Source organism: Diceros bicornis, chromosome 18 (assembly GCF_020826845.1).
Source record: "Diceros bicornis minor isolate mBicDic1 chromosome 18, mDicBic1.mat.cur, whole genome shotgun sequence".
NCBI lineage: Eukaryota > Metazoa > Chordata > Mammalia > Perissodactyla > Rhinocerotidae > Diceros > Diceros bicornis.
Window position 1 is genome coordinate 39,756,766 of NC_080757.1, and position 23,470 is coordinate 39,780,235.

The window sequence follows — 23,470 nt, forward strand, 5'->3', positions numbered from 1 at the left end:
GGAATTCATATTTTTAAAGGATTTGAGTAATTTGTTACTGCTTTGGGCACTCTCAGGATCCACCTCCTTTTTCATGCTGTTATTTTTGCCTTATAGTTTCTGTTTCTGAATGACCTACTGAATGTTTTGGTGACTTTTGTCTCCTTTTACAAACCAAAAGAGAAACTCAGGGAATAAGGACAGTCCTAGCCCACCTATGGATTTACTAACTTTGAGGCAAATCATTCAACTGTCTCATGTTTTCCCCTTTGAAATGTAGGTGTGGTCCCTCTCTGCCTCTAAAAGATTGTGTTAACCAAATGGGATCTTTGAAGTGGTTGCAAAGAAGTGATCCCCGAAAACAAGATTGAGATACTGATATTTAGAAGACAGGTCTTTCTCAGTTTCTTTCTCTCAGCCTTGTTGCATTTTTTTTTTGTACCAGGGCATAGTTGATTTTGATTTGATACGTGTCCAATTTTTTAAGTTTTCTCAAAGTCAATGTTTAGTAGCCAAAAATTTCATATTATTGTGTTACGTTGTATTGACAGCCAACAAGATGGAGATAGGGAAGTTAAGAGTTGGGGGTGAATGAGGTCGGTTGATGGAGAATGCGGAAGAATGCAGTGTTTTATTTTCTAGCCACCAGTGTATTTTACTCCTTGACAAACACTGACTTTCCTCATGAACTCTTTGAGAATTCACTGAGAAGTAGTATTTTAGACAGTTGAACCCTGTGATTTGGTCCAATCACTTTGCACCGGTTGCCGGTTGGGGAGGACCAGTGTGCTTCTGGACAATTTTAGCTTCTTTATTGTTAATCCTTTGAAATCTTGACTGTTTCAGCTTTTCTTTGGACATAGGTGAACTTGTTTAGCTTAGAAGAAGTGTCCTGAAAGTCTTGGCATTTCTGAGGTCTGATGTGGATTTGCTTAAGAGGGGGCAGTTTCTAATTCTACCTCACACTTGATATCTGAGTAGTGTTTACCTTAGTTGGTAGTGATTAGTTATGTGATGTCAGCACAAAGATGAAATGCAGGGGAATGTGGAAGGGGTTGAGAACGTGGAATTTTCAGGTTTTACCGATGACTTTTAAGAAGGGAAGAGAGGAGTCCTATTGAAGAGAAAATTGTCAGATGTTCTTTCTTGACTTCTTGGGTTCTTTGATTGGGAGAGTGACCTGGTACACTGAGTCTGTTTTCCTTTTGCTCTGAAATAGTTCTGAAAATCATGGGCTGCTGCTTCAGGTTGTTTCAGCAGCCATAGTCTTCATACTAATCCCAGGAAGAGCTCCAGGCTATGATATATATACACTTATTTGGGGGTGAAACCTGCTTAATATTTTGCTGTCATTTCAACCTACAGTTTGTCTTTTTGGTTTGTTTTTAAGAGGGTTTTGAAATAAAGTATGGAGGCTCAGAGCTCTGGGCAAGCTTTTGGAGTAGTCTGCTTCTTTAACATAATGATTTTCCGTTTTTCCTATCCTGTCCTGTTTTTCCATTACTCTACTTGAGCCAGTCCTAGGTGGAAAACGGCAAATTACACATTTTTTTCCTCTTTAGTTTCTGTTGGACATCTTGTCTGTGTCACAGTTTGATACCGCCAAATTGAAAGGATTTTTGACTGCTTCAAATGGGGAGAGTTAACAGAAGCTGAGCTGGATTTCCTGGGCCAGAGAATGGACCCTGTCAAAGCAAAGAATAGTTGCTGAGACACAAACTGGGACCTTGAAGCTGTGACTAACATTTTGGCAACATGCTTCACTTTGCCAAATAACTTCTTTTCTTCTTGAGCGTGATTGTTGATCTCCTTCTCAAAGTAGGCTCTTGTTGCTACTGTTCTTCACACAACTCCAGAGCAGAAGTTGGCAGAGTTCCGGTTGACTGACTGTCTCTTGAGGGATATGCTCCGGATTAGAGTAGATGGAGTGTTCCGTGTCGAAATGAGGTTCATTGGCAGATCCTGAGAGCTGCTCTGCAGGGGGACAGAGGCAGTGCTCTTGACTGAATGTTCTTGCGCTCCTTTATGGTTCTTCTTAATTCAGACCTGTTTCTTATTCATCTGTGATTAAATGCAGAATCATTGCCTTTGCTGAGCTTTGAAAGGCCAGGGCATCAAGGAAGAGAGAGAGTATTTCTGACTTTTTTTTTGCCCCACTCTCATGGGCTTTTGAGCCTGGGGAGCCACAGGCTAAACTTACGAGCACTTCTTGGTCTTATTATAGAGGGGTATTTAAAAATGCTGAATAGAGGGCCGGCCCTGTGGCTTAGCGGTTGAGTGCGTGCGCTCCGCTGCTGGCGGCCCGGGTTCGGATCCCGGGTGCGCACCGATGCACCGCTTCTCCAGCCCTGCTGAGGCCGTGTCCCGCATACAGCAACTAGAAGGATGTGCAGCTATGACATACAACTATCTACTGGGGCTTTGGGGGGGGAAAATAAATAAAATCTTTAAAAAAAATAAAAAAATAAAAATGCTGAATAGAACTTTATGGAGAAAAACTGTTAGTAGGGAAAAAAGGTGATATGTTTTCTAATGCCTGTGTCAGTCTTAGATGTCTTAAGAAGAAAGAGCTGGTGGAGGCAAATAAGTTATCGTATAGGGAAGCCAGGAATTGGCTCCTAACTTGCCATTTAGACTTGGCAAAACAATTTAGGATGGCTGTACTAAATACTTAGTTCTACTTAGTAAATGCCCTTTTCAGTGTGTTCTACTTAGTAAATACTCTTTTGTTTTTCAGAGAATAATTAGTTGAAGATAACTGTGTCTCTGATAAGTCTTGGGATGGATTGTGAAGATCATTTCTTACGGTATATGACAGCATAACATTGGAGAAAGCCCCAACACAAATTGTCTCGGTGGTGGCCCTGGATTGAGCTTTCTCCTGCCATCATTAGTCCAGGGTATTCTGTTCCTCATATGCAGGTTTGGGAAACTAATAGGTTCAGATCCAGAGGTTTTGACTCTGGTCCATGGCTTTGATTGTGGTAACAAATATGATTGTTGGAGTTGTGTTTAGTCTCAGATCTTTCTTTCTTGAAGAGTGTCTTGAAGTTTGGCGAATTTGTATATCTAAGGAATGTGTGTAGATTTCCTCCCCATTCTTATAATTGGTTTTCAAAAACATTTTAGTTTCTTAAACTGTGGATTCACATTAAGCTCCATTTAGATTTTGTGGCCCCTCAGTGAAAACAATTTGTTTTTAGTCAGTATTTATGATACTTCTTCGGTACAGATTCATCAACCTACTTTCTGTGTTTATAGAAATGCTGAATCCAATAATCCCTTTTTTTCCTCCCAGTAATCCCTTCTGACTATGAAAACATTCTCCATATGTCCCGATTGGGACAGTTGGTTGTTAAAAAAGAAAAGGAATTGTCTTCTAAAATAGTACGGGCTAGTATGGGGCAAGCTGTCTGAGATTTGTGGATAAGTGAGTTTTTCTTCTTTCCACTTCCACCCTCCCACTGTTCAGCTAGTAGGCAGGATGTTTGTCATTAAAGGTCTAGGTATGAGATATTTAAACTCTTTCCATCATTGTCTTAGAAATAAGGACAGGATTGTCTTTAGCAAATTTTATTTTTTAAATGGATAATACATTCACATGGTTCAAAAATTGAAAGGTAAAAGGGTATATACACTGAAGTCTACCTTCTACCCTTGTCTTCTTATCCAGTTCATCTTCCCAGAGGCAACTGATATTATCAGTTTCTTAAGATCCTTTCTGGAGATACCATGTACTTATAAAACAAATATATATATTTCTTGCTTTTTCACTATCTACATTGTTTTTAACTTATTTTGGCAATCATTTTGTATAAGCAATAAAGAGATTTGGCATCTGCCCTATACTGGTAGACGTTTTAAATGTTTCCAGTCTTGCTATTACAAACTGTGCTCCAGTGAATAACCATGTATATTTGGCCGTTTGCATGTGGGACTTTATCTGTAGGGTAAATTATAAGTAGAATTACCAAAGCTGATGGTTTTTTTGGCCCTGTTATTCATTTATTTGACAAGAATTTTTGAGCTCCTACTGTGTGCTGAGCACTGCTGGGTGCTGGAGATACAGCAATGAACAAAGCTGATTCAGTCCTTGCACTCATGCGGTTATAGTCTTGTGGGGAAGACATCCATTAAACAAGCAATTAATTACTATTGCTATAAATGCTGTGGACAGCTAATGGGAAGCCTAACCCAGGTTGGTTGGGAAGGAGAGCAGTCAGGGAAGGTCCCTGAGGACTTTTAAAAAGGCTGAAACCTGAAGAATGAGAGGGGAGGACAAAAGACTGTTCTAGGTGGAGGGAATGGCATAGGTGAAGGTCTTGAGGAGAGAAAGAACATGGCTGTTTTGAAGAATTGAGGGAAGTTCTAGTGTGTTTGGAGCTTAGGGAGTGAGAAGCAGAGAGGTAAGAAGTAAGGCTTCAGAGAGTGTGAGCTCTCCCAAAAACCAGATAAAAAGCATAGTGAATTTTGAGCTCAACCTTTATAGTAGAGATTTTTTTCTGTCAGTTCTTTCCACAGATACTAATTTACTAGTGTAGATGCTGAAGCCATCAACATCATAAGGAAATATGATGCTTGTACAATGGAACATGTTTTCTATAAGAACTTTCCTGAATAAAGGCTCTTCTTTTAGTCTTGATTTCTTTTAGGTCCTGCAAATTAAACTTGCATGGCTGGATTAGGTCTTAAAATTTTAGGATCTTGAAAATTGGTTTGGAGATTAGTGATTCTCGGGGAGCAATTCTTAGATTGTGGCGGATGATGGATTGTTAGTTTGCCAGAACTGCTATTTAGGAAACAGAAAACCTGTTCACTTCTAGGGAATATTAACTGTTTTTCATAAGCCTTATAGGGCTAGCGAGAGAGCACAGATGTTCTTAGTATGAACTGGTGAGTATAACATTCTGTTATACCCGTCATCTAGGCCATATGTCTTAACAAGACGCATAATTCTTGTTGGACATGCATATGAATCAGTTGCCCATGGGCTAGTATAACTTTGAATATATGAAAGCATTTTTATCTGCAAGTATATTGATTTTTGTTCAGAAATCACAGCACTCTTCCTCAAAGCCCAGATGGTCCTGTTTGATTTAGTACCTTTCTTGTGTAATTGGATCAGCTTGCCCTGTTTTCATAACTTAAAGTAGACTCCCGGTTTAGCAGCCCATCACTGGTGATCAAGGAATGAAAACGTGCAAATTTTTCTAGCATTTCAGCAAGGAGCATCTGTGTATCTGATGGCTTAAGGGTATTAGAGTGAGAGAGGAGAGACTCCTCGACAATGAAAGTCACAACTTTGTTATTAGATTATCTGTGGTGAGTTGGGGCTTAATATATTATCTTTGAAATGAGGCATGACACTCCTCTCTATGTGAAGTCTGGATCAACATTTTATGGAGCATCTGCTTAAGTTTTCTTTCAGGCCTTTTTTTTTTTTTTTTAAATAATTTTATTTATTTATTTTTTTCCCCAAAGCCCCAGTAGATAGTTGTATGTCATAGTTGCACATCCTTCTAGTTGCTATATGTGGGACGTAGCCTCAGCATGGCCAGAGAAGCGGTGCGTCAGGGAGTGCCCGGGATCCGAACCTGAGCCGCCAGCAGCGGAGCGTGCGCACTTAACTGCTAAGCCATGGGGCCGACCCAATTCAGGCCTTTTCTTAATGGCAACTGTCATAACTGGATTTGCCTTACTTCTGACTGTTCTGTGTATATGCTTTTCTACTTTTATGTTTGGGGTGTGCAAATGAAGGATGGTGCATGAAAGTTGAGGGTTGGTGATATGAGATATGGCTAGCCTAGAGTGAGAAGAGCCGTTTTTTGTCATCAATGACTAGGTTTCAGCCTACCTTGTAATCAGCTTTTAATCTAATTAACAGTTTCTTAGAACTTCTGAAGACGTTTTGACAACCAATGTTGGTTGTTTTTGTTTTTTGGTTAGTTGCATTAAATTGAAAACAAGACCTAAAAAGGAGCTAAGGTAGTTGATTTTAAGATTTATCCCTCTATCTTTTGTGCTTACCTTGCAATTAATTTTGGTCGTGATTTCTTGTAGTGGCCTGGAAGTTCCTCACATATTTGACCTATGGTAGAGTAAGCTCTGGGGTGGTCAACATTGTTTAGTTACACCCAGGTTGTGGCAGAGATTCAGGTCATATTAGACAGCCTGCTTCTATTAGAGTTGGATCTGAGACACAGGTTCTAGAATCAAGCATAATGGCCTTGTAATTATTTTGGTTTGTTTGGGATTTTCTACTGTCCTTAACTGCATTGGTAACAGATCCAGTAATGACCTTATTTTTTGAAATTTTGGTCAGTCTGAAGTTTGGTTTTTCTTAGGCAGTATTAGGATTTTTTTGGTTTTTAGTAATTTTTTTATCAAAATAGTGAGAATACGTAGTTTAAAGGGTCAAATAGTACTACAAGGCTTATAATTAAAAAACAGCTGGTCCATTTCTCCTTATTTGTCCTCAATCACTTTTAATACTTTGTGTTTTTTTCTGATATATATTATCTCCATATTTCTTTTTTTAATTCACCCTTTTATTTATTTTATTTTATTATTATTTTTTAAATTTTATTTATTTATTTATTTTTCCCCCCAAAGCCCCAGTAGATAGTTGTATGTCATACCTGCACATCCTTCTAGTTGCTGTACGTGGGACTTGGCCTCAACATGGCTGGACAAGCGGTGCGTCGGTGCGTGCCCGGGATCTGAACCCGGGCCACCAACAGTGGAGCGTGTGCACTTAACCGCTAAGCCACGGGGCCGGCCCTATCTCCATATTTCTACATAGTATATTTATAGTATGTGTATACTGTTATTTCTTGATTTTTCTGGTCTTAGATATTATCTGTTGAATTTCTACTATGGAAGATGATTTTGCATTCTCTTTTTTAATGATATTCTGTCATTTCTTCTTCATTTATTGGCTGGAATACTTTTTCTTTCTTTTTTTTGGGGGAAGGGTGGCCCTGAGCTAACATCTCTTGCCAGTCTTCCTCTTTTTCTTTTTTTCTCTCCAAAGCCCCAGTACGTAGTTGTATATCCTAGTTGTAGGTCCTTCTAGTTCTAGTGGGATGCCGCCTCAGCATGGCTTGAAGAGTGGTGAGTAGGTCCACACTCAGGATCCGAACTGGCCAACCCTGGGCCACCAAAGCAGAATTTGTGAACTTAACGGCTACGCCACTGCTATTGGGCCAGCCCTGATTTTGCATTCTTTTCCTATTATCCACCCTCAACCCTTCCTGCTATCCTCCTAAAACAGATACATCACAATCTTGGTTAAATCAAGATTTTCTATGTTTTTAGGTTATATATTAGGGTTCAAAAGGAAAAATAGACCATTCTTGATATTTCAAAGAGGATATTAGATGCTTACAAAACCATTGGAAGGCCGTGGGGGCATAGGTCAGGGAAAGCCACTTTCCAGGGGTTACAAGAAACTGCTACCATTAATAATCTTGGCTGCCTTAAACACCAAAGCAGGCAGTTTGTAGAATACTGAAAAATGCTGCAGACCACATGTCTGCCATCCCTTGGAGCCCACATACCTGCTCATTGCAACTGGAGGAGCAACAATGACATCTACCTTTCTTCCATCTTCCAGATCTTGAGTGAATGACTCATATTGGTGGAATTTAAACTACAACCCTGTTGACAGGGGATTCTGGGAAATTTAGTTCCAGCCGCCTCTCCCCTCCCCCAGGAGTCCAGAAGGGAGCAGAGGTGATTATTACCAAAAGAAGAAAAAAAAAATTAGCATCTAATATAATGACTGTGTGTACTATGATTATATTTCCTTCCTTATAAATTTTTCCCCTAAATATAATTGTTATTCTATTCTTTCACTTGGTTTATTGAATATCAATCACTAATTCATCCCTAAACTCAGAAGTATAAATCTCCTTTTAGTACAAACACATCAGTGGAGCCTCTTCCAGAAGCTCTATGGAAAAAGAGTCCATTGGAGGGAGTGCATTTTTTGTGGTCTTGCATGTCTGAATTTTCTCTTTTCTACCCTCATGCTGGTTGCTAGTTTGACTAGATATAAAATGCTATGTTGGAGATGGTATTTCTTTGGAAATTTTACACCTTGCTTTGTGGTTTCCTAACTTTCAATCGTAGTATTGTGAAGTTTGATGCTATTCTGATTTGGATTCTTTGTATGGGATCTGTTTTTTCCCTAAAAGATTTTAGGGTCTTGGGGCTGGCCCGGTGGTGCAAGCAGTTAAGTGCGCACGCTCCACTGTGGTGGCCTGGGGTTCACCAGTTTGGATCCTGGGCACGCACCGACACACCGCTTGGCAAGCCATGCTGTGGCGGCGTCCCATATAAAGTGGAGGAAGATGGGCACAGATGTAAGCCCAGGGCCAGTCTTCCTCAGCAAAAAAAGAAGAGGATTGGCAGATGTTAGCACAGGGCTGATCTTCCTCACAAAAAAAACCAAAACAGATTTTAAGGTCTTGTCTTTACCCCCGGTATTCTGAAATACAATGATCTTGTGCCTTGGTGTGGATATTTTAAAATTCGTCATGCTTGGCATTCAGTAGGCCTTTTCAGTTGGAAGCTTATTTCCATCTATCCTGGTAAATTTTCTTGTATTATATCTTTGATAATGTACTTCCCCTTTGATAATTATCTCTCTCCTCTCTCTTTCTGGGAACCCCTGTTGTCCAGATGGTGAAATTCCTACACTGGTCCTCTAATTTCTTTTTCCTTGCAAATTTTTCAATTTTTCCCCCTCATTCGATTTTCAAATATCCTTAGCTTTTTCTTTCAACTCTTATATTTTTAATATTTGCTATCAATTTTTAGATTTCCAAGAGCTCTTTTTATTCTCAGAATTTTATGTATAACTATTTTTGCAGATTGTCAGGAATTGTGTTTTGTTTACTTTGATTCCCGTCTTTCATGTTAGAGGTTCTCTTCAAGTGTCTGATAATTCTTGGCTATCTGTTCATTTTTAAGAATGAGGCACCAGAAAGCTCTGAGTATGGAGCCCTGGCTCATCAAGTGGTGGGCACCAGTTTAGGGTGAATTGGCAGCTGGTCAGTTTCCTCAGCGAGGACTCCTGCAGCCTCCTGCCTAGAGAGTAGAAGTCTGGCAGCAGATGTTTTTGGAGCCAAGTGGTAAAGGAGAGCAGGGGAGGGGAGAGAGGTCTCATTGTTAAGTAGAAGTTAGACTTCAACTTGATCTCCCTGTTTTCATTATGGCACTCCCTGCCCTTAGCTGTGCCTGATCCCTTGGTTCAGAGGCCCTCTGGTTCAGCTTCGCCAGTCTTCTGCCTGGCAGCATGGGGAGGGGAAAGAGGGGATGGAGGAATCTATTTCTTATACAGACTTTCAGCCAATTCTCCTGTTTTAGCCCCTCCTGTACCCTTTCTTCCAGAGGTACTAGGGGCCTCTAATTTCTGAGATTCTATGATGGGAATCCGCTTGCTTCTTTCCACTGCAAGCATTTAGCCTTTTCCTTTCTGTGAAGTTGTTTATCACTAGTGCATCTGCTTTCCAGCTTCCGAAATTTTGTTGACATTTCTGTTTCTACTGTTGTCTCCTTTCTCGTTTTCTTTTTTTTAGGTTTATGCCTTTAGAGAAAATTCCTTTGGGGCCGGCCCCGTGGCTTAGCGGTTAAGTGCGCGCGCTCCGCTGCTGGCGGCCCGGGTTCAGATCCCAGGCGCGCACCGACGCACCGCTTCTCCGGCCATGCTGGGGCCGCGTCCCACATGCAGCAACTAGAAGGATGTGCAACTAGGACATACAACTATCTGCTGGGGCTTTGGAGGAAAAATAAATAAATAAATAAAATTATAAACACACAAAAAAATCCCTTTGCTGTAATTTTGTGTGTGTGTGTGTGTGTGTGTGTGTGTGAGGAAGATGGAGCCTGAGCTAACATCCGTTGCCAATCTTCCTTGTTTTTTTCTCCTTTCTCCCCAAATCCCCAGTAGATAGTTGTATGCCATTGTTGTACATCCTTCTAGTTTCTCTATGTGGGATGCCACCACAGCATGGCTTGAAGAGTGGTGCGTAGGTCTGCACCCAGGATCCGAACCGGCGAACCCCGGGCCGCCTAAGCGGAGCGCGTAAACTTAACCGCTATGCCACCGGGCTGGCCCCGTTTTACTGTAATTTTAATGGTGTTTTATGAGGGAACACTGGTAAATGCATGCATCATATTCATGTTTAACCAACATATTCATCAGCTTTTTCTTGCTGATGTCCATTCAGATAATGTCTTGCCCCATGTTTGTTTGATAATGTAGTTGCCGCATGTTTGTTTTTTAAACAAATGCCCTAGGATGTGTGTTATCTTTAGGCAAGTTTGAAAACTGTTTTAGAAGGGTCTTCTAAACCATTTGTTGCTGTCCTAAGTCTCCAAGGCAGACTCTTTAGGCTTCCTCTAATAGTGCTTTTGTATTCAGACTGTGTTTTAGTCTGTCTGGCTTTGGTCTGGATTTTTAAATTAGAATGTGTGTCCTTCATCTGATTAACTCTCTTCTCTAGTTAAATGCTGGCTGATGGTAATAATAACTTTGGCCTTGTGTGACTCTATTTTTTTAGCCGACATTTCTAAACCTACTGGTTCCTGGGATGTGTGGGTGGGGAGGAAATATTAATTATGAACATTGAGCTACTCTCTGCATCATTTCACTGTCCAAATCCAGGAATCTGTTAATTTTTTTGTTGAAATGGGAAATTGGCTCAGGCTTTGAAACAGATGTACTAATTAGCTGCCTTGGGTTTATGCAGCATCATTTTTGGAGATGATAAAGTACTGTGATTTGAAGTTTGCTTTTAACTTTGACAGTATGAAAGGGCACATTCTCGTCTTCTTTTTGTATTATAGATCCTGGGCCTAGAAAGAAAAATGCTGTATCGTCTACTGCCAGTCTGTAAAGCATCTGGAAATGAGATGTTTGCAGCTGCTCCCTGGTTGCTATAAATTTCTTGGAGGTCAGGAGCCAAATAGTACCTGTCTTAGTAATGTTGTAGAGGCCAAGCGTAGGACCCTAGTTCTCAGTTCTTTGAAATCTTGTGGCTGTTATTAACTAAAGTACAAGTCATGTGTCACTTAACGATGGGGACACGTTCTCAGAAATGCATCGTTAGGCGATTTCGTCATTGTGAGAACATCACTGAGTATACTTACATAAACCTAGATGGTATAGCCTACTACACACCTAGCCCATGTGGTACTAATCTTATGAGACCACCGTTGTGTATGTGGTCCATTGTTGATCAAATTGTTATGTGGAGCATGACTGTACAGCCTGAGGAAGCCATGTTGGCTCTGACAGAGAGCTGATTTGCATTCTAAGATGAGCAGCTCTATAGAAACAGCCCTAATACATTTTTACAAGTTCCATTGAAACAGTTTTAGTGAATGAAGTCACAAAACAGTGCTAAATCTAAAGGGTTATTGTCTCGTTGATTATTGATCACTGCCTATGTTATAAGGCACTACTATGAACTTTTACTGATTTACTGCAGTTGACTATTTTCTGTACATGTTCCCCCACCTTCCCAACATTGAGTTTTCAGGATAACAGGATTTTCTCTTTGCTCTAGGGGAGATGTGGTAGGGGGTGGGGATGTTTGGTGAGGTCATTCCCTAATCTCTGTTTAGGATGATTTTCAGACATTTAATTTATAGTTGCTCTTGCGTTAGTTTATCTCTCATCATCTTTTTCATGGAGCCATTCTTTGCAGCTGTCATTATTTAATTGAACACACAAGTAGACTTCACATGGATTTGTCATCATTTTAGATGAGAGGACTTGTCTCCTGGGTTACCCTGTATCTGAGAATAAGCCATGGTACCTAATATTTACCACATCAAGTAGTATATGAATAAGTAGACTTCTGAGTTTACGATTTTAGGGCTTTTCAAAAATAATCGAACACGAGGAAAGAGTCATATTAGGGGGAAAAGCTGTATTATTGGGATGAATACTTATGTTTTTATTGGAGAAATTATATTTGAAAGGATTTCATCATATAGTTATATATCTTTTCCTGCCTCTTTCCTTTTCTCTTCCAGCGTTGTGTGCTGCTTTTAACAGTGAAAATCAGTGATGTAAAGAGTAAAACATCCAGGTTTAGTTGTAGAAGTCCTAGGATTTTAAGTTTAAATATTCATGTGTAAGTAATTTTTTATTACTTATTGGATCAATCAGATTTGCTGCATAGTTGAATTTCCACGATGGAAAATGCCTGCAGTTGGAAAAATGATTTTTTCCCCTTCATGGAGTAACCTTGGAATTTTAATTAATTCCATCTTTACACATTAGATGGAAATCTGTTTCACCAGAGGTTTGACTGAATTGAATTTCAGGGGGAGGTAGCACCTTCTCCATTGAGAGAAGAGGGCTGTGGATTATTTTTAAACTGTATAGGGCCGGCCCCGTGCCTTAGCGGTTAAGTGTGCGCGCTCTGCTGCTGGCGGCCCGGGTTCGGATCCTGGGCGTGCACCGACGCACCACTTCTCCGGCCATGCTGAGGCCGCGTCCCACATACAGCAACTAGAACGATGTGCAGCTATGACATACAACTATCTACTGGGGCTTTGGGGGGAAAATCAATCAATCAATAAAAATTATAAAAAAAAAAACTGTATAAAGCCTTTTGGGGGGGTGGTAAAATATGTTTAACCTGAAAGTTATTCTCGTCTGTTTCCTTGTATTTTAGAGAAACCAAAAATGCTTTAGTAGAAACCCTCTGCTGTATTCTTTCCTAGAACACATGGAGGTGTGTTCATAATTCTGTGTTGACATCAGTTCCCACGTAATTATAGGAACCTATTTGGCTCCTGCTGTTTGTTAGTCTCCTGGAGTGGCATGTGAATACTCTTAGCTCCTGGCTCTTCTCCCATGTTGGGGTTCTTTGGCCTAGGAACTGGATGCCATTGTGACACTGTGCTAATGAGCTCCTACCTCCCTATGCTGTACTGCTTTTCAGGAGCAAAGTTGAAGGGCAGGTGGACAGGCAGGCAGATTATCATCAGGTGACTTTTAACCCTGGAAGTCTTCCAGTTAGTACCTAGGTCCCTGGCTGTGCTTAAACCAACAGATCAAGTACAATCTGTGGGATTAATGAGATAACTGATTGAACTTGTTTACTTTGGGCTTGAAGCTGTTGGTTGGTTTAGACTTCTTTGGTGTTATAGGCATATTGGATGGAGAAGGATACTACTTTTTGATTTGGAGGATGGCCTGTAAGGCCTCAGATTTCATCTCCTACCACTCTTCCTCTCACTCTGTTCTAGCTACCCTGGCTTTCTTACTAGTTCTCTAACACATCAAGCTCATTCCTGTCTCAGGGGGTTTTCGCTTGCTGTTAATTCTTTCTGGAACGCTCTTCCCCTAGATGTTCCTAGGGCTTGCTCTGCTCATGGAGACACTTCTTTGGAGTGCCACCCCCCACACACCTCCAGGCCCCCCTCCCTAGCTAAAAGAACACTCCACCCTACTCCTGTGTTCTCCCTTTATGATTCTCTCTCTCTCTTTTTTTTATTCTTTTTATCAGTAACTGAGATACTGAGATTATATTTGTTTTCTTGTTTATCTCTTCTACTAGAATGTAAGCCACAAGACTAGAAACTTGTCTTGATCAACCTCTAGAACAGGGTTTATCAACGTCAGCATTATTGACATTTTGGACCGGATAACTTCTTTGTTGTAGGGAGTTGTACTGTGCGTTATAGAATGTTTAGCGGCATCCTTGTTTTGTATTCACTAGATGCCAGTAGTACCCCTAGTCATGACAATGCCGAATGTCTCCTGGGGGCACAAAATCACCCCAGCTGAGAATTATTGTTATAGAACAATGCTTTGGCACCTAGTGGGTGCTTAATAAATATTTATTGAATGGATTAAGTGGTGGGTGTTCAATAAGTATTTATTGGATGATAGATGAATTCATGAATGAATGAATTCAGCAAGTTAAAAATTTTTGGAACATTGAACTATACGCATAGCCGCCTGTTTCTTCTTTCCGTAGTTATCCAATTCTGTCTTTTCTGTTTCTGGCACAATGATCCATCCTTCGCTGCTTTTTTCCTCCACTCAGACTTGCTTGTTCTTTCAGACAGTGCTACTCTTAAATTTATTTTTGTTCAGTTCAACAAGTGACTATTGAGCATCTACTCTGTGCTCTAAAATAATAGGAAAGAACTATAGAAAGATATGATCCTGTCTGTGCTTAAGAGCTTGTTGGGTTAAATGGACACAGAGAAATGAAATGTTCCTTTAAAGTTTAATTCTTAGTTCCGGGTAATGTCTAAATTGATGCTAATGGGCCATCATAGGGTTATTTGTGTCGGTAGTTGTTAAGTGCTCATCAGAATGGGGTGAAATTGCTGTTGAATTTGGAATCCAGTTTTAGCAAAAGCCTACCTACTCACTTTTTACTTATTTTCGATAGAAAATAAGAAACCTTTGGTCTCTTGCTATTAATTCTGTTTGTCTAAAACCTGGTTGAGAAATATGCAAAGTGGACTTGCTCATTTTGAACTTGTCTGATGTGAATGTTTCTAGGGTTTGTTATTTCATTTGTTTATGGTTGTGGGGCCGGCCCGTGGCTTGGCGGTTAGGTGCGCGCTCTCCGCTGCTGACGGCCCGGGTTCGGATCCCGGGCGCGCACCGACGCACTGCTTGTCCGGCCATGCTGAGGCTGCGTCCCACGTGCAGCAACTAGAAGGATGTGCAGCTACGGCATACAACTATCTACTGGGGCTTTGGGGGAAAAAATAAAAAAAATTAAAAATATTTATGGTTGTGAACAGCTGATTCATCAGTGGGTTTTTAATGTCCGTGCTTGGAAAGTCTTGCCACCCCACCTACCTGGGTTATTGAAGCCACATTAGGCATGGCTGGAGTTCCTTCTGGCTGGGATTAAAATACACCAAACACACACCCCGTTCTCTATTATGTGACTTTCTTTGTCCTAGAGCAACTGGTTTTCTCTTTGTGCCAAACATTCTATGTTCCATCTTTGATGCTGGTTTTTTTTTTTTTTTTTTTTGTGAGGAAGATCAGCCCTGAGCTAACATCCATGCCAGTCCTCCTCTTTTTGCTGAGGAAGACTGGCCCTGGCCTAACATCCGTGCCATCTTCATCTGCTTTATATGGGACGCCGCCACAGTATGGCCTGACAAGCAGTGCATTGGTGTGCGCCCAGGATCCGAACCCGGGCCGCCAGCAGCGGAGTGCAAGCACTTAACCGCTACGCCACGGGGCCGGCCCCATAGAAAGATTTCTTTTGATTTGAACTATGGGATCAGAAAAATTCCATTGTGGGGAATATCTGGAACATTGTCCTCTTGAAGACACAGCTGTCTTTTCTTTAGATTATCTAGAGACGGCGTGGGCAGAGCTATTGGTCTTTCAGAGAGGATCTTGAAATGTCTCTTTTACCTCTCTGTTTCTTTATATTGGGAAGAGGTTTAATAGGGTGTTAAAGAACTGAACATGTATTTAAGAAAGGAGAGATAATTTTCTTGTTGACATCCCAAATTCCTGTTCATATGACTGATTCTTGTAAGGCGGAGCTAAGGCCCTTGAGACTTTGCTGAGGGAGGCAGCCTACTTTTTAAGGTCAGTTTTTTCGCCTGTGGGATTTTGTTGGGTACTTTAATACAAAAACTGTAATTTACTCTGTAATCAAAGCTGAGATCAAAGGAAAGTGCAGTTACCTGAAGTCTCTAAGCATGAAAGTAGATGGCATTAAGGTTTAGAATTAAAAAAAATTTTTTTTTCCAAAAAATAACTTGCAATTGAAAACTGGGTTTTCTAACAGCAGAATGTTGTTTGAGAAGAGACCCCAAATTGTAGTGGTTACTAGGATATCTCTTAGATCAACAACTAAATTGGATTTTTCATTTATTAAATGTAAAAGGCAATAGTCGATGTCTTTGCATTCAGAAAGTCTCTTACTCTTATTTATTTATTTATTTATTTTGTGAGGAGATCAGCCCTGTGCTAACATCCGCCAATCCTCCTCTTTTTTTTTTTTTTTTGCTGAGGAAGACGGCCCTGGGCTAACATCTGTGCCCATCTTCCTCCACTTTATATGGGACGCCGCCACAGCATGGCTTGCCAAGCAGTGCGTCAGTGCGCGCCCGGGATCCGAACCAGCGAACCCCAGGCCGCCGCAGTGGAGCGCGCGCACTTAACCGCTTGTGCCACCGGGCCGGCCCAGAAAGTCTCTTACTCTTAAAATGTAGAAGTATTTGGAATGAAACATTAGGAAATTGAATAGAAAAATAAGTTTTGTCTTTTGAGGAATAGACGAACACTTTTTAAAAGTGCATTGCTTGAATTTTATGAAGACTTATTTCTAAATTTTATGATAAATTTGACATCAGGAAGATTTGAAATAATGCTCTCTGATCTTTATTTCAAAGAAACTGACTCTTGAGGATGTGAAAAGTTTATTATATCATGGTTTTTAAGATGGAAGGGCTTAAGGGAATGAGAATTGCTGTGTTGCTGAACTAGAGGCAACCTCAAAATATTTCTGAAAATCAAGGACTGTGAAGAGCACAGATGGTGAGGTTTGTAGTTCTCATTTAATAGATCAGAAAGGAAAGACTTAAAATTCTGTAGAGAACCCCTTTTTTCTTTTTCTTTTTTTTTTTTTTTGCTGAGGAAGGTTCACCCTGAGCTAACATCTGTGCCAATCTTCCCCTATTTTGTATGTGGGTCACCATCACAGCATGGCCACTGGGCAAATGGGGTAGGTCCCCACCCGGGAACTGAACCCTGGCTGCCGAAGTAGAGTGTGCTGAGCTTAACCACTAGACCGCGAGGCCGGCCCCTGTTTTTTTTCTTTTTCTTTTTGTGAGGAAGAGTAGCCCTGAGCTAACACCTGTTGCCAATCCTCCTCTTTTTGCTGAGGAAGATTGGCTCTGAGCTAACATCTATGCCCATCTTCTTCTACTTTATATGGGACGCCGCCACATCATGGCTTGACAAGCAGTTCGTCAGTGCACGCCTGGGATCTGAACTTGCAAAGCCTGCGCCGCGGAAAGCGAAGTGCGCGCGCTTAACTGCTGTGCCACCGGGCCGGCCCCTCCTCTTTTTTTCTTTTTAAGTTTAATCTTGGGTTTAACCTCAGGGATGTAAGGTTCTTAAAATTGTAATAGTGCTTCCAGAAGAGCTGAATTTGTCTTTTGATTAAAAATACTTGGTCACTAAAATTTATCTCTCTGTCTTGAGAGAGACAAAAACTTGATGAACTGTTTTTGGTTCATTTGTTTTTAACTAAAAGCAGTTCTCAAAGCAGACGTCTGCATTAGATTAGTCATTGTAAGTATCAGTACTAACTTGGTTTGAATAAAGCTTCTTTTGGGGATTTTCAGGGAAAGGAAAGTTGTATTAATTTAGATTTACATAAGTTGGCTGCTCTCGGAAAACCGAGAGCTGTTTGTATTCTATCACTAAGATAGAAATTTGGAGTGGGTTGAATTTTCATTTGGGGAAAAAGAGTAGAAAATTGCTAAACCAAACCAATATCCAGTAGAGATGTTTTTCATAGTGATTTGTGAAATAGAAAGAGATCAGAAGACCTAGGTTTGAGTCCTAACTCTGCAGTTTACTCCTGAGTGGTCTTGGGCCGTTGCCCTTAGATCAGTGAGTCTCTGTCTCTGTCTAATTTGCATGCATACACTGCCACTCCTGGAGCTTCAGTGTCTTCACCTGTAAAATGGGAAGCAATAATACTCTCCCGTAGTGTATTCTATACTAAATGTCACTGATAGGAGTGTGTCACACATGCAGTCTTTATGGAAGCAAAAGAAAGGTTGAGGGCCACTGCCGCTTTTCAACACTAAAGTCTGTCACCTGATGGTGATTTTTTTTTTGGATGGATCTGTTTTGAAATTGAAGTTTGAATTGAGTGTTTTTTTTTTTGGTGAGGAAGAGTGGCCCTGAGCTAACACCTGTTGCCAATCTTTCTCTTTTTGCTTGAGGAACAGTGGCCCTGAGCTAACACCTGTTGCCAATCTTCCTCTTTTTGCTTGAGGAATGGTGGCCCTGAGCTAGCATCTGTACCCCTCTTCCTCTATTTTATATGTAGGACGCCACCACAGCATGGCTTGATGAGTTGTGTAGGTCCGCACCTGGGATTCGAACCCACGAACCCCGGCCGCCGAAGTGGAGTGCCCTGAACTTAACCACTAGGCCACCGGGCCAGCCCCTGAATTGAGCCTATTTGAAGAAGGTGTCTTTGACTGTGTAATATATTAGTGGTCTTTTCCGTGGGGTTGCTTTAAAAAAAGATTTGCCTTGCTAGAGAATTAGTGCTTTGCCTAATAAATGGTGCTTACTGTCCTTCATAAGGTTGTTCCTTTAGGTCATTTCTTACTCTGTAGCATGTAGGTTGGATCACCTGTGAATATGGAGAAAATTAGAAACTTGTCTGAATCTCTTTTCCAGCTCCTTCTAGGAGACCATTTCAACAGTGGCAATAGACAAAGGTAGGTAGAACTGGAAACCCAGAAAAGACTGGAAACTGAGGTGACTGGAATTAGTTGAAAATACTTGTTTCTGAATAGACTATTACTTTTCCTATTGTTTACTACTAGCTTTTTAGAAGAATGCTGTGGGAGCTGGAGTGGAATGGTCATAATGACCCCAGACAGAAGAAAGTTTTCTTCTTTTTCATATGTTTCTTTTATTTTAAATTTGCCCCCCCCCCCCAGTGATAGATGTTCTGCTTATGAGGATTTACTATTTTGATCAATTTTTAAAGCCTAGTATGTTAGATTGCTGGCAAAGAAAGACTAGACTTAGCTTTGAAACCAGAAACGAGAAGATATTTCCCTTGGAGGGGGGTCAGCTGCTTGTTTTTTAAAGTGAGTTCAGATACCATTCCCCATGGGAACCACTTAGCCAAAGTACTGTCCAGTTCTTTGTGATTGGAGCAGAAAGCTCTATTGGACAGCGAGCCTATAGTGGCATTACGCTGGAAGGAGTTGGAATTTTGAAGACCTCCACCGTCATGTTTCTTATCAAATTCTATCCGCCTGCAAACGTTCTTGGTTTTATAGAACCTCTGGAATATTTGCCTTTTCCTTTCATCATTCCCAGGGCATTGAGAGAAATGTTTAAGTGGTTACTCCTTTATTCGCAGAGAGATTTTGATCGTCCCTGTAAAGAGTTCAGAACCAAACCTCCCCAATGGCTTGCCATGCTGGTTTGATCTTTAAGTCTTGGCTTGATACACATGGTCTCCCATCTGTGCTAAGGGGTACCTGTGAATTTTCCTATGTCCTAATCTTATTAATCACCTTACTTGGAAGCAGTTCTTCCATGGATTAATTGGTGAGGTTGATTACCCAATCTTCACCCTTTCTTGTCATCTGTAAGTTATACTCACGGTGGTTATGTTATTTTGGCTTTGATTTTTGGGGGGTCAGGAAGTGGGATTTCCTTGGGACAGTTTTTTGGGGGTAGTGACTCTTCTTGAGTTTTGATTTTATCTTTGCCACCTACTTAAATGTTTTAGGGTAAGACAGTTCTCTGGTTTTAGTGTCATTTGTAAAATGAAGATCACTTACAGACTATAATAGGGAGACAGCTGTATAGTTTTTTTGTACTTAATAGGTAATAATAGTTTTTACATTCCCCCCCACCCAAAGCCCCAGTAGATAGTTGTATGTCATAGTTGCGCAGCCTTCTAGCTGCTGTATGTGGGACGCGGCCCCCAGCATGGCCGGAGAAGCGGTGCGTCGGTGCGCGCCCGGGATCTGAACCTGGGCCGCCAGCAGCGGAGCACGCACACCTAACCGCTAAGCCACGGGGCCGGCCCTACGTTTTTAAAATATTGTAAAAATCAAGAGAATGAGAAGACAAGCCACAGACTAGGAGAAAATATTTGCAAAAGACACATATGATAAAGGACTGTTATCCAAAATATACAAACAGCTCTTAAAACTCAGCAATAAGAAAACAAACAACTTGATTAAAAACTGGCAAAAGACCTGAACAGACACCTCACCAAAGAAGATATATGCGATACCACTACACACCTATCAGAATGGCCGAAATCTAAAACACTGACAACACCAAATGCTAGCAGGGATGTGGAGCAGCAGGAACTTGCATTCATTGCTAGTGGGAATGCAAAATGGTACAGCCACTTTGGAAGACAGTTTGGTAGTTTATTACCAACGTCTTTACCGTATGATCCAGCAGTCACACTCCTTGGTATTTACTCAAGTGAGCTGAAGACTTAGGTCCACACAAAAACCTGCACAAGGATATTTATAGCAGCTTTATCCATTGCTGCAACCTGGAAGCAACTAAGATGTCGTTCAGTAGGTGAATGGATAAACAAACAGTGGTACATTCAGGCAATGGAATATTCTTCCACACTGAAAAGAATGAGGTAGCAAGCCATAAGAAGACTTGGAGGAACCTCTAATGCATATTACTAAGTGGAAGACACCAGTCTGAAAAGTTATATTATATGATTTCAACGTATTATATGATTCCAAATAGATGGCATTCTGGAAAAGACAAAACTATGGAGACAGTAAAAAGATCAGTGGCTGCCAGAGGTTTAGGGGAAGGAGGGATGAATAGGCAGAGACAGGATTTTTAGGGCAGTGAAATTATTCTGTATGATACTACAGTGGTGGGTAGTTGTCATTATACATTTGTCCAAACACATAGAATGTGCAACACCAAGAATGAACCCTAATGTAAACTATGGATTTTGGGTGATAATGATGTGTCAATGTAGATTCATCACTTGTAACAGATGTACTCCTGCAGGACTTAGATAGTGGGGGAGGCTTTGTACGTGTGTGGGGAGAACAGGGGTCTGTGGGTACTCTGTACTTTCTGTTCAATTTTGCTGTGAACCTAAAACTACTCTAAAAAAGAAAAGTTTATTAATTTAAAAAAAGTTGTCAAGGGGCCGGCCCGGTGGCGCAAGCGGTTGGGTGCGCGCACTCCACTGCGGCAGCCCAGGGTTCGCCGGATTGGATCCCAGGCGCGCAGCGACGCGCTGCTTGTCGGGCCATGCTGTGGCGGCGTCCCATATAGGGTGGAGGAGGATGGGCATGGATGTTGGCCCGGGGCCAGTCTTCCTCAGCAAAAAGAGGAGGATTGGCAGATGTTAGCTCAGGGCTGATCTTCCTCACAAAAAAAAGAGAAAAAAAAAGTTGTCCAAGAATAATTTGCGACAGAGACTATATATTTCCTACAAAGCCTACAGTACTTATTATCTGGCCTTTTACAGCAAAGTTTACCAAGCCCTGGACTATATCACAGTGGGACTAGGAGATGAGGTGCTTAGTTTCTCTCTGGTGTCATAATCAGTCTTCTAGTTCTGGGTACTCAGTGTCTCTAATGGCAAAGTTGTTCTAATGAGTTTCTGTTTCATTTGCAGGTATATGAGTGACCTAAAGCTGCAAATTAAAACGGAGAGAGAGCAGTGCCAACTGCGAGCAGGGCAAGGATGCCAATTCCTCCTCCCCCTCCACCCCTGCCTGGTCCTCCTCCACCTCCCACTTTTAACCAGGTAGGTAATCCTTCCACCTGGCTATCTCAAAACCTTAATGAATACTTAGGGCTTCCTGGTATAAGACAGCATACTCAAAGATGTGGTGTAGTAAGATGGAGAATTAATAAGTCTGTTTTCATCAAGTAGTTGTGATTCCTGAGAGGTCCTTTTAAGACTATAGTGGCTTATCTAGTTTTCTTGTCCTGGTTCAGTCTAAATGGAGATTTGGACGGGTGGCATCAGAGTAGGAACTAGTGTTTCCCTCCTCAAACTGTTTTATAAAGGTCAGTGTTTTATAAAGGTCCTTTCTCTGGCATCCTTGAGAAAAGGGATGGCAATTCCTGATGGTTGTTTCTTGCTATCGTTTCATCTCCTTCTCATCTACTCCAAATCAGTTCATTTTAAAGCCAAGTCCCTCAAGTCTAACACCACCCCATCAAGAAAGAAAGGAGTTTATGAAATGTATTTGTAGGAAGACTTAAAGGTTCGATAATGGGAGAAAAAAAACAGTGTGGCTTCTGAACCAAGGAGGCAGCCACTTTTCCAGTTGTCCCTCGGTATCTACGGGGGATTGGTTCCAGGACCCTCATGGGTCCAAAATCCATGGATGCTCAAATCCCTTATATAAAATGGCTTAGTATTTGCATATAACCTATGCATATCCTCCCATATACTTTATTTTATTTTTTATTTATTTGTTTCCCCAAAGCCCCAGTAGATAGTTGTATGTCATAGCTGCACATCCTTCTAGTTGCTGTATGTGGGACTTGGCCTCAGCATGGCCAGAGAAGCGGTGCATCAGTGCGCGCCTGGGATCCAAACCCGGGCTGCCAGCAGCGGAGCTCACGCACTCAACTGCTAAGCCATGGGGCTGGCCCTACCATATACTTTAAATCATCTCTAGATAACTTATAATACTTAATACAGTGGAAGTGCTATGGAAATAGTTGTTATACTGTATTGTTTCGGGAATAATGACAGGGGAAAAAAGTCAGTACATATTCAGTACAGACTCACCCATCGTAGACCCTTCGATCAGCAGTTGGTTGAATCTGCCCCTGTAGAACCTGTGGATACGGATGGCCAGCTGCTATATCTGGATTGTGATATCTGATGTCACGTGATAAAGAAGCAACCTGAGTGCTTTATCTCATTTTTTTTTAAATTTGGAAGCAAAAGTAACTTTAGAGAATGAATATCCCGGGGTGTGTGTGTGGGTGTGGGTGTGTGTGTGTGGGTGTGTGGGTGTGGGTGTGGGTGTGGGTGTGGGTGTGGGTGTGGTGTTTAACAGATGAGAAATTGTGTGTGTGTGTGTGTGTGTGTGTTAGGTGTTTAACAGATGAGAAATTGTGCCCTAAAGAGGAAAAGTGACTTGCATAGCTAATTTATTTCAGAAGTAGGACTAGAGTTCAGGTCTGCAAACTTGTTTTTTCCCATAACTTCTGGTTTTCAGACATTTTGTTTGAGGATGTATGAACCCTCCTTTTGGATGATGAAATTTTATGTGGAAGCTCAATAAGTAGATAAAAGTAGAGCCGTTCTGGTTATAGTGGGATTCAAGGACCCAAAGTATATCGTTGGATCTCTATAACTTCTTGGCTTACTGCCCTGCATCATGCTGTCTCAGTCATTTACTCAATAGCCTTTTACTAGAAGCTTAGTGTGTGTCAGGGACTTGGCTAGGCATACAATTTTTAAAAATCCAGATAATTTTACTCTGTACTTATATTATATTGCTTGACTCTTTTACAAAAATAATGTATTTACATAATTAAAAGAAAGAGAAAAGGGGCCGGCCCCGTGGCTTAGCGGTTAAGTGCGCGCACTCTGCTACTGGAGGCCCGGGTTCAGATCCCGGGCGTGCACCGACGCACCGCTTCTCCGGCCATGTTGAGGCCGTGTCCCACATACAGCAACTAGAAGGATGTGCAGCTATGACATACAACTATCTACTGGGGCTTTGGGGGAAAAAA

At 41.3% G+C, this 23,470-nt stretch overlaps 1 protein-coding gene across 3 annotated transcripts in view; it reads left to right on the top strand.

Annotated features, from left to right (window-relative positions):
* Positions 1-23,470, top strand: part of WIPF2 (WAS/WASL interacting protein family member 2) — a 42,199-nt gene that overhangs the window by 905 nt on the left and 17,824 nt on the right. For all 3 annotated transcript variants that reach the window (XM_058560908.1, XM_058560906.1, XM_058560907.1), the window contains exon 2: positions 21,384-21,515. In XM_058560908.1, the coding sequence (XP_058416891.1) occupies positions 21,453-21,515 (63 nt within the window). In that variant the 5' untranslated portion in view covers positions 21,384-21,452. The remainder of the gene's footprint in view (positions 1-21,383; positions 21,516-23,470) is intronic.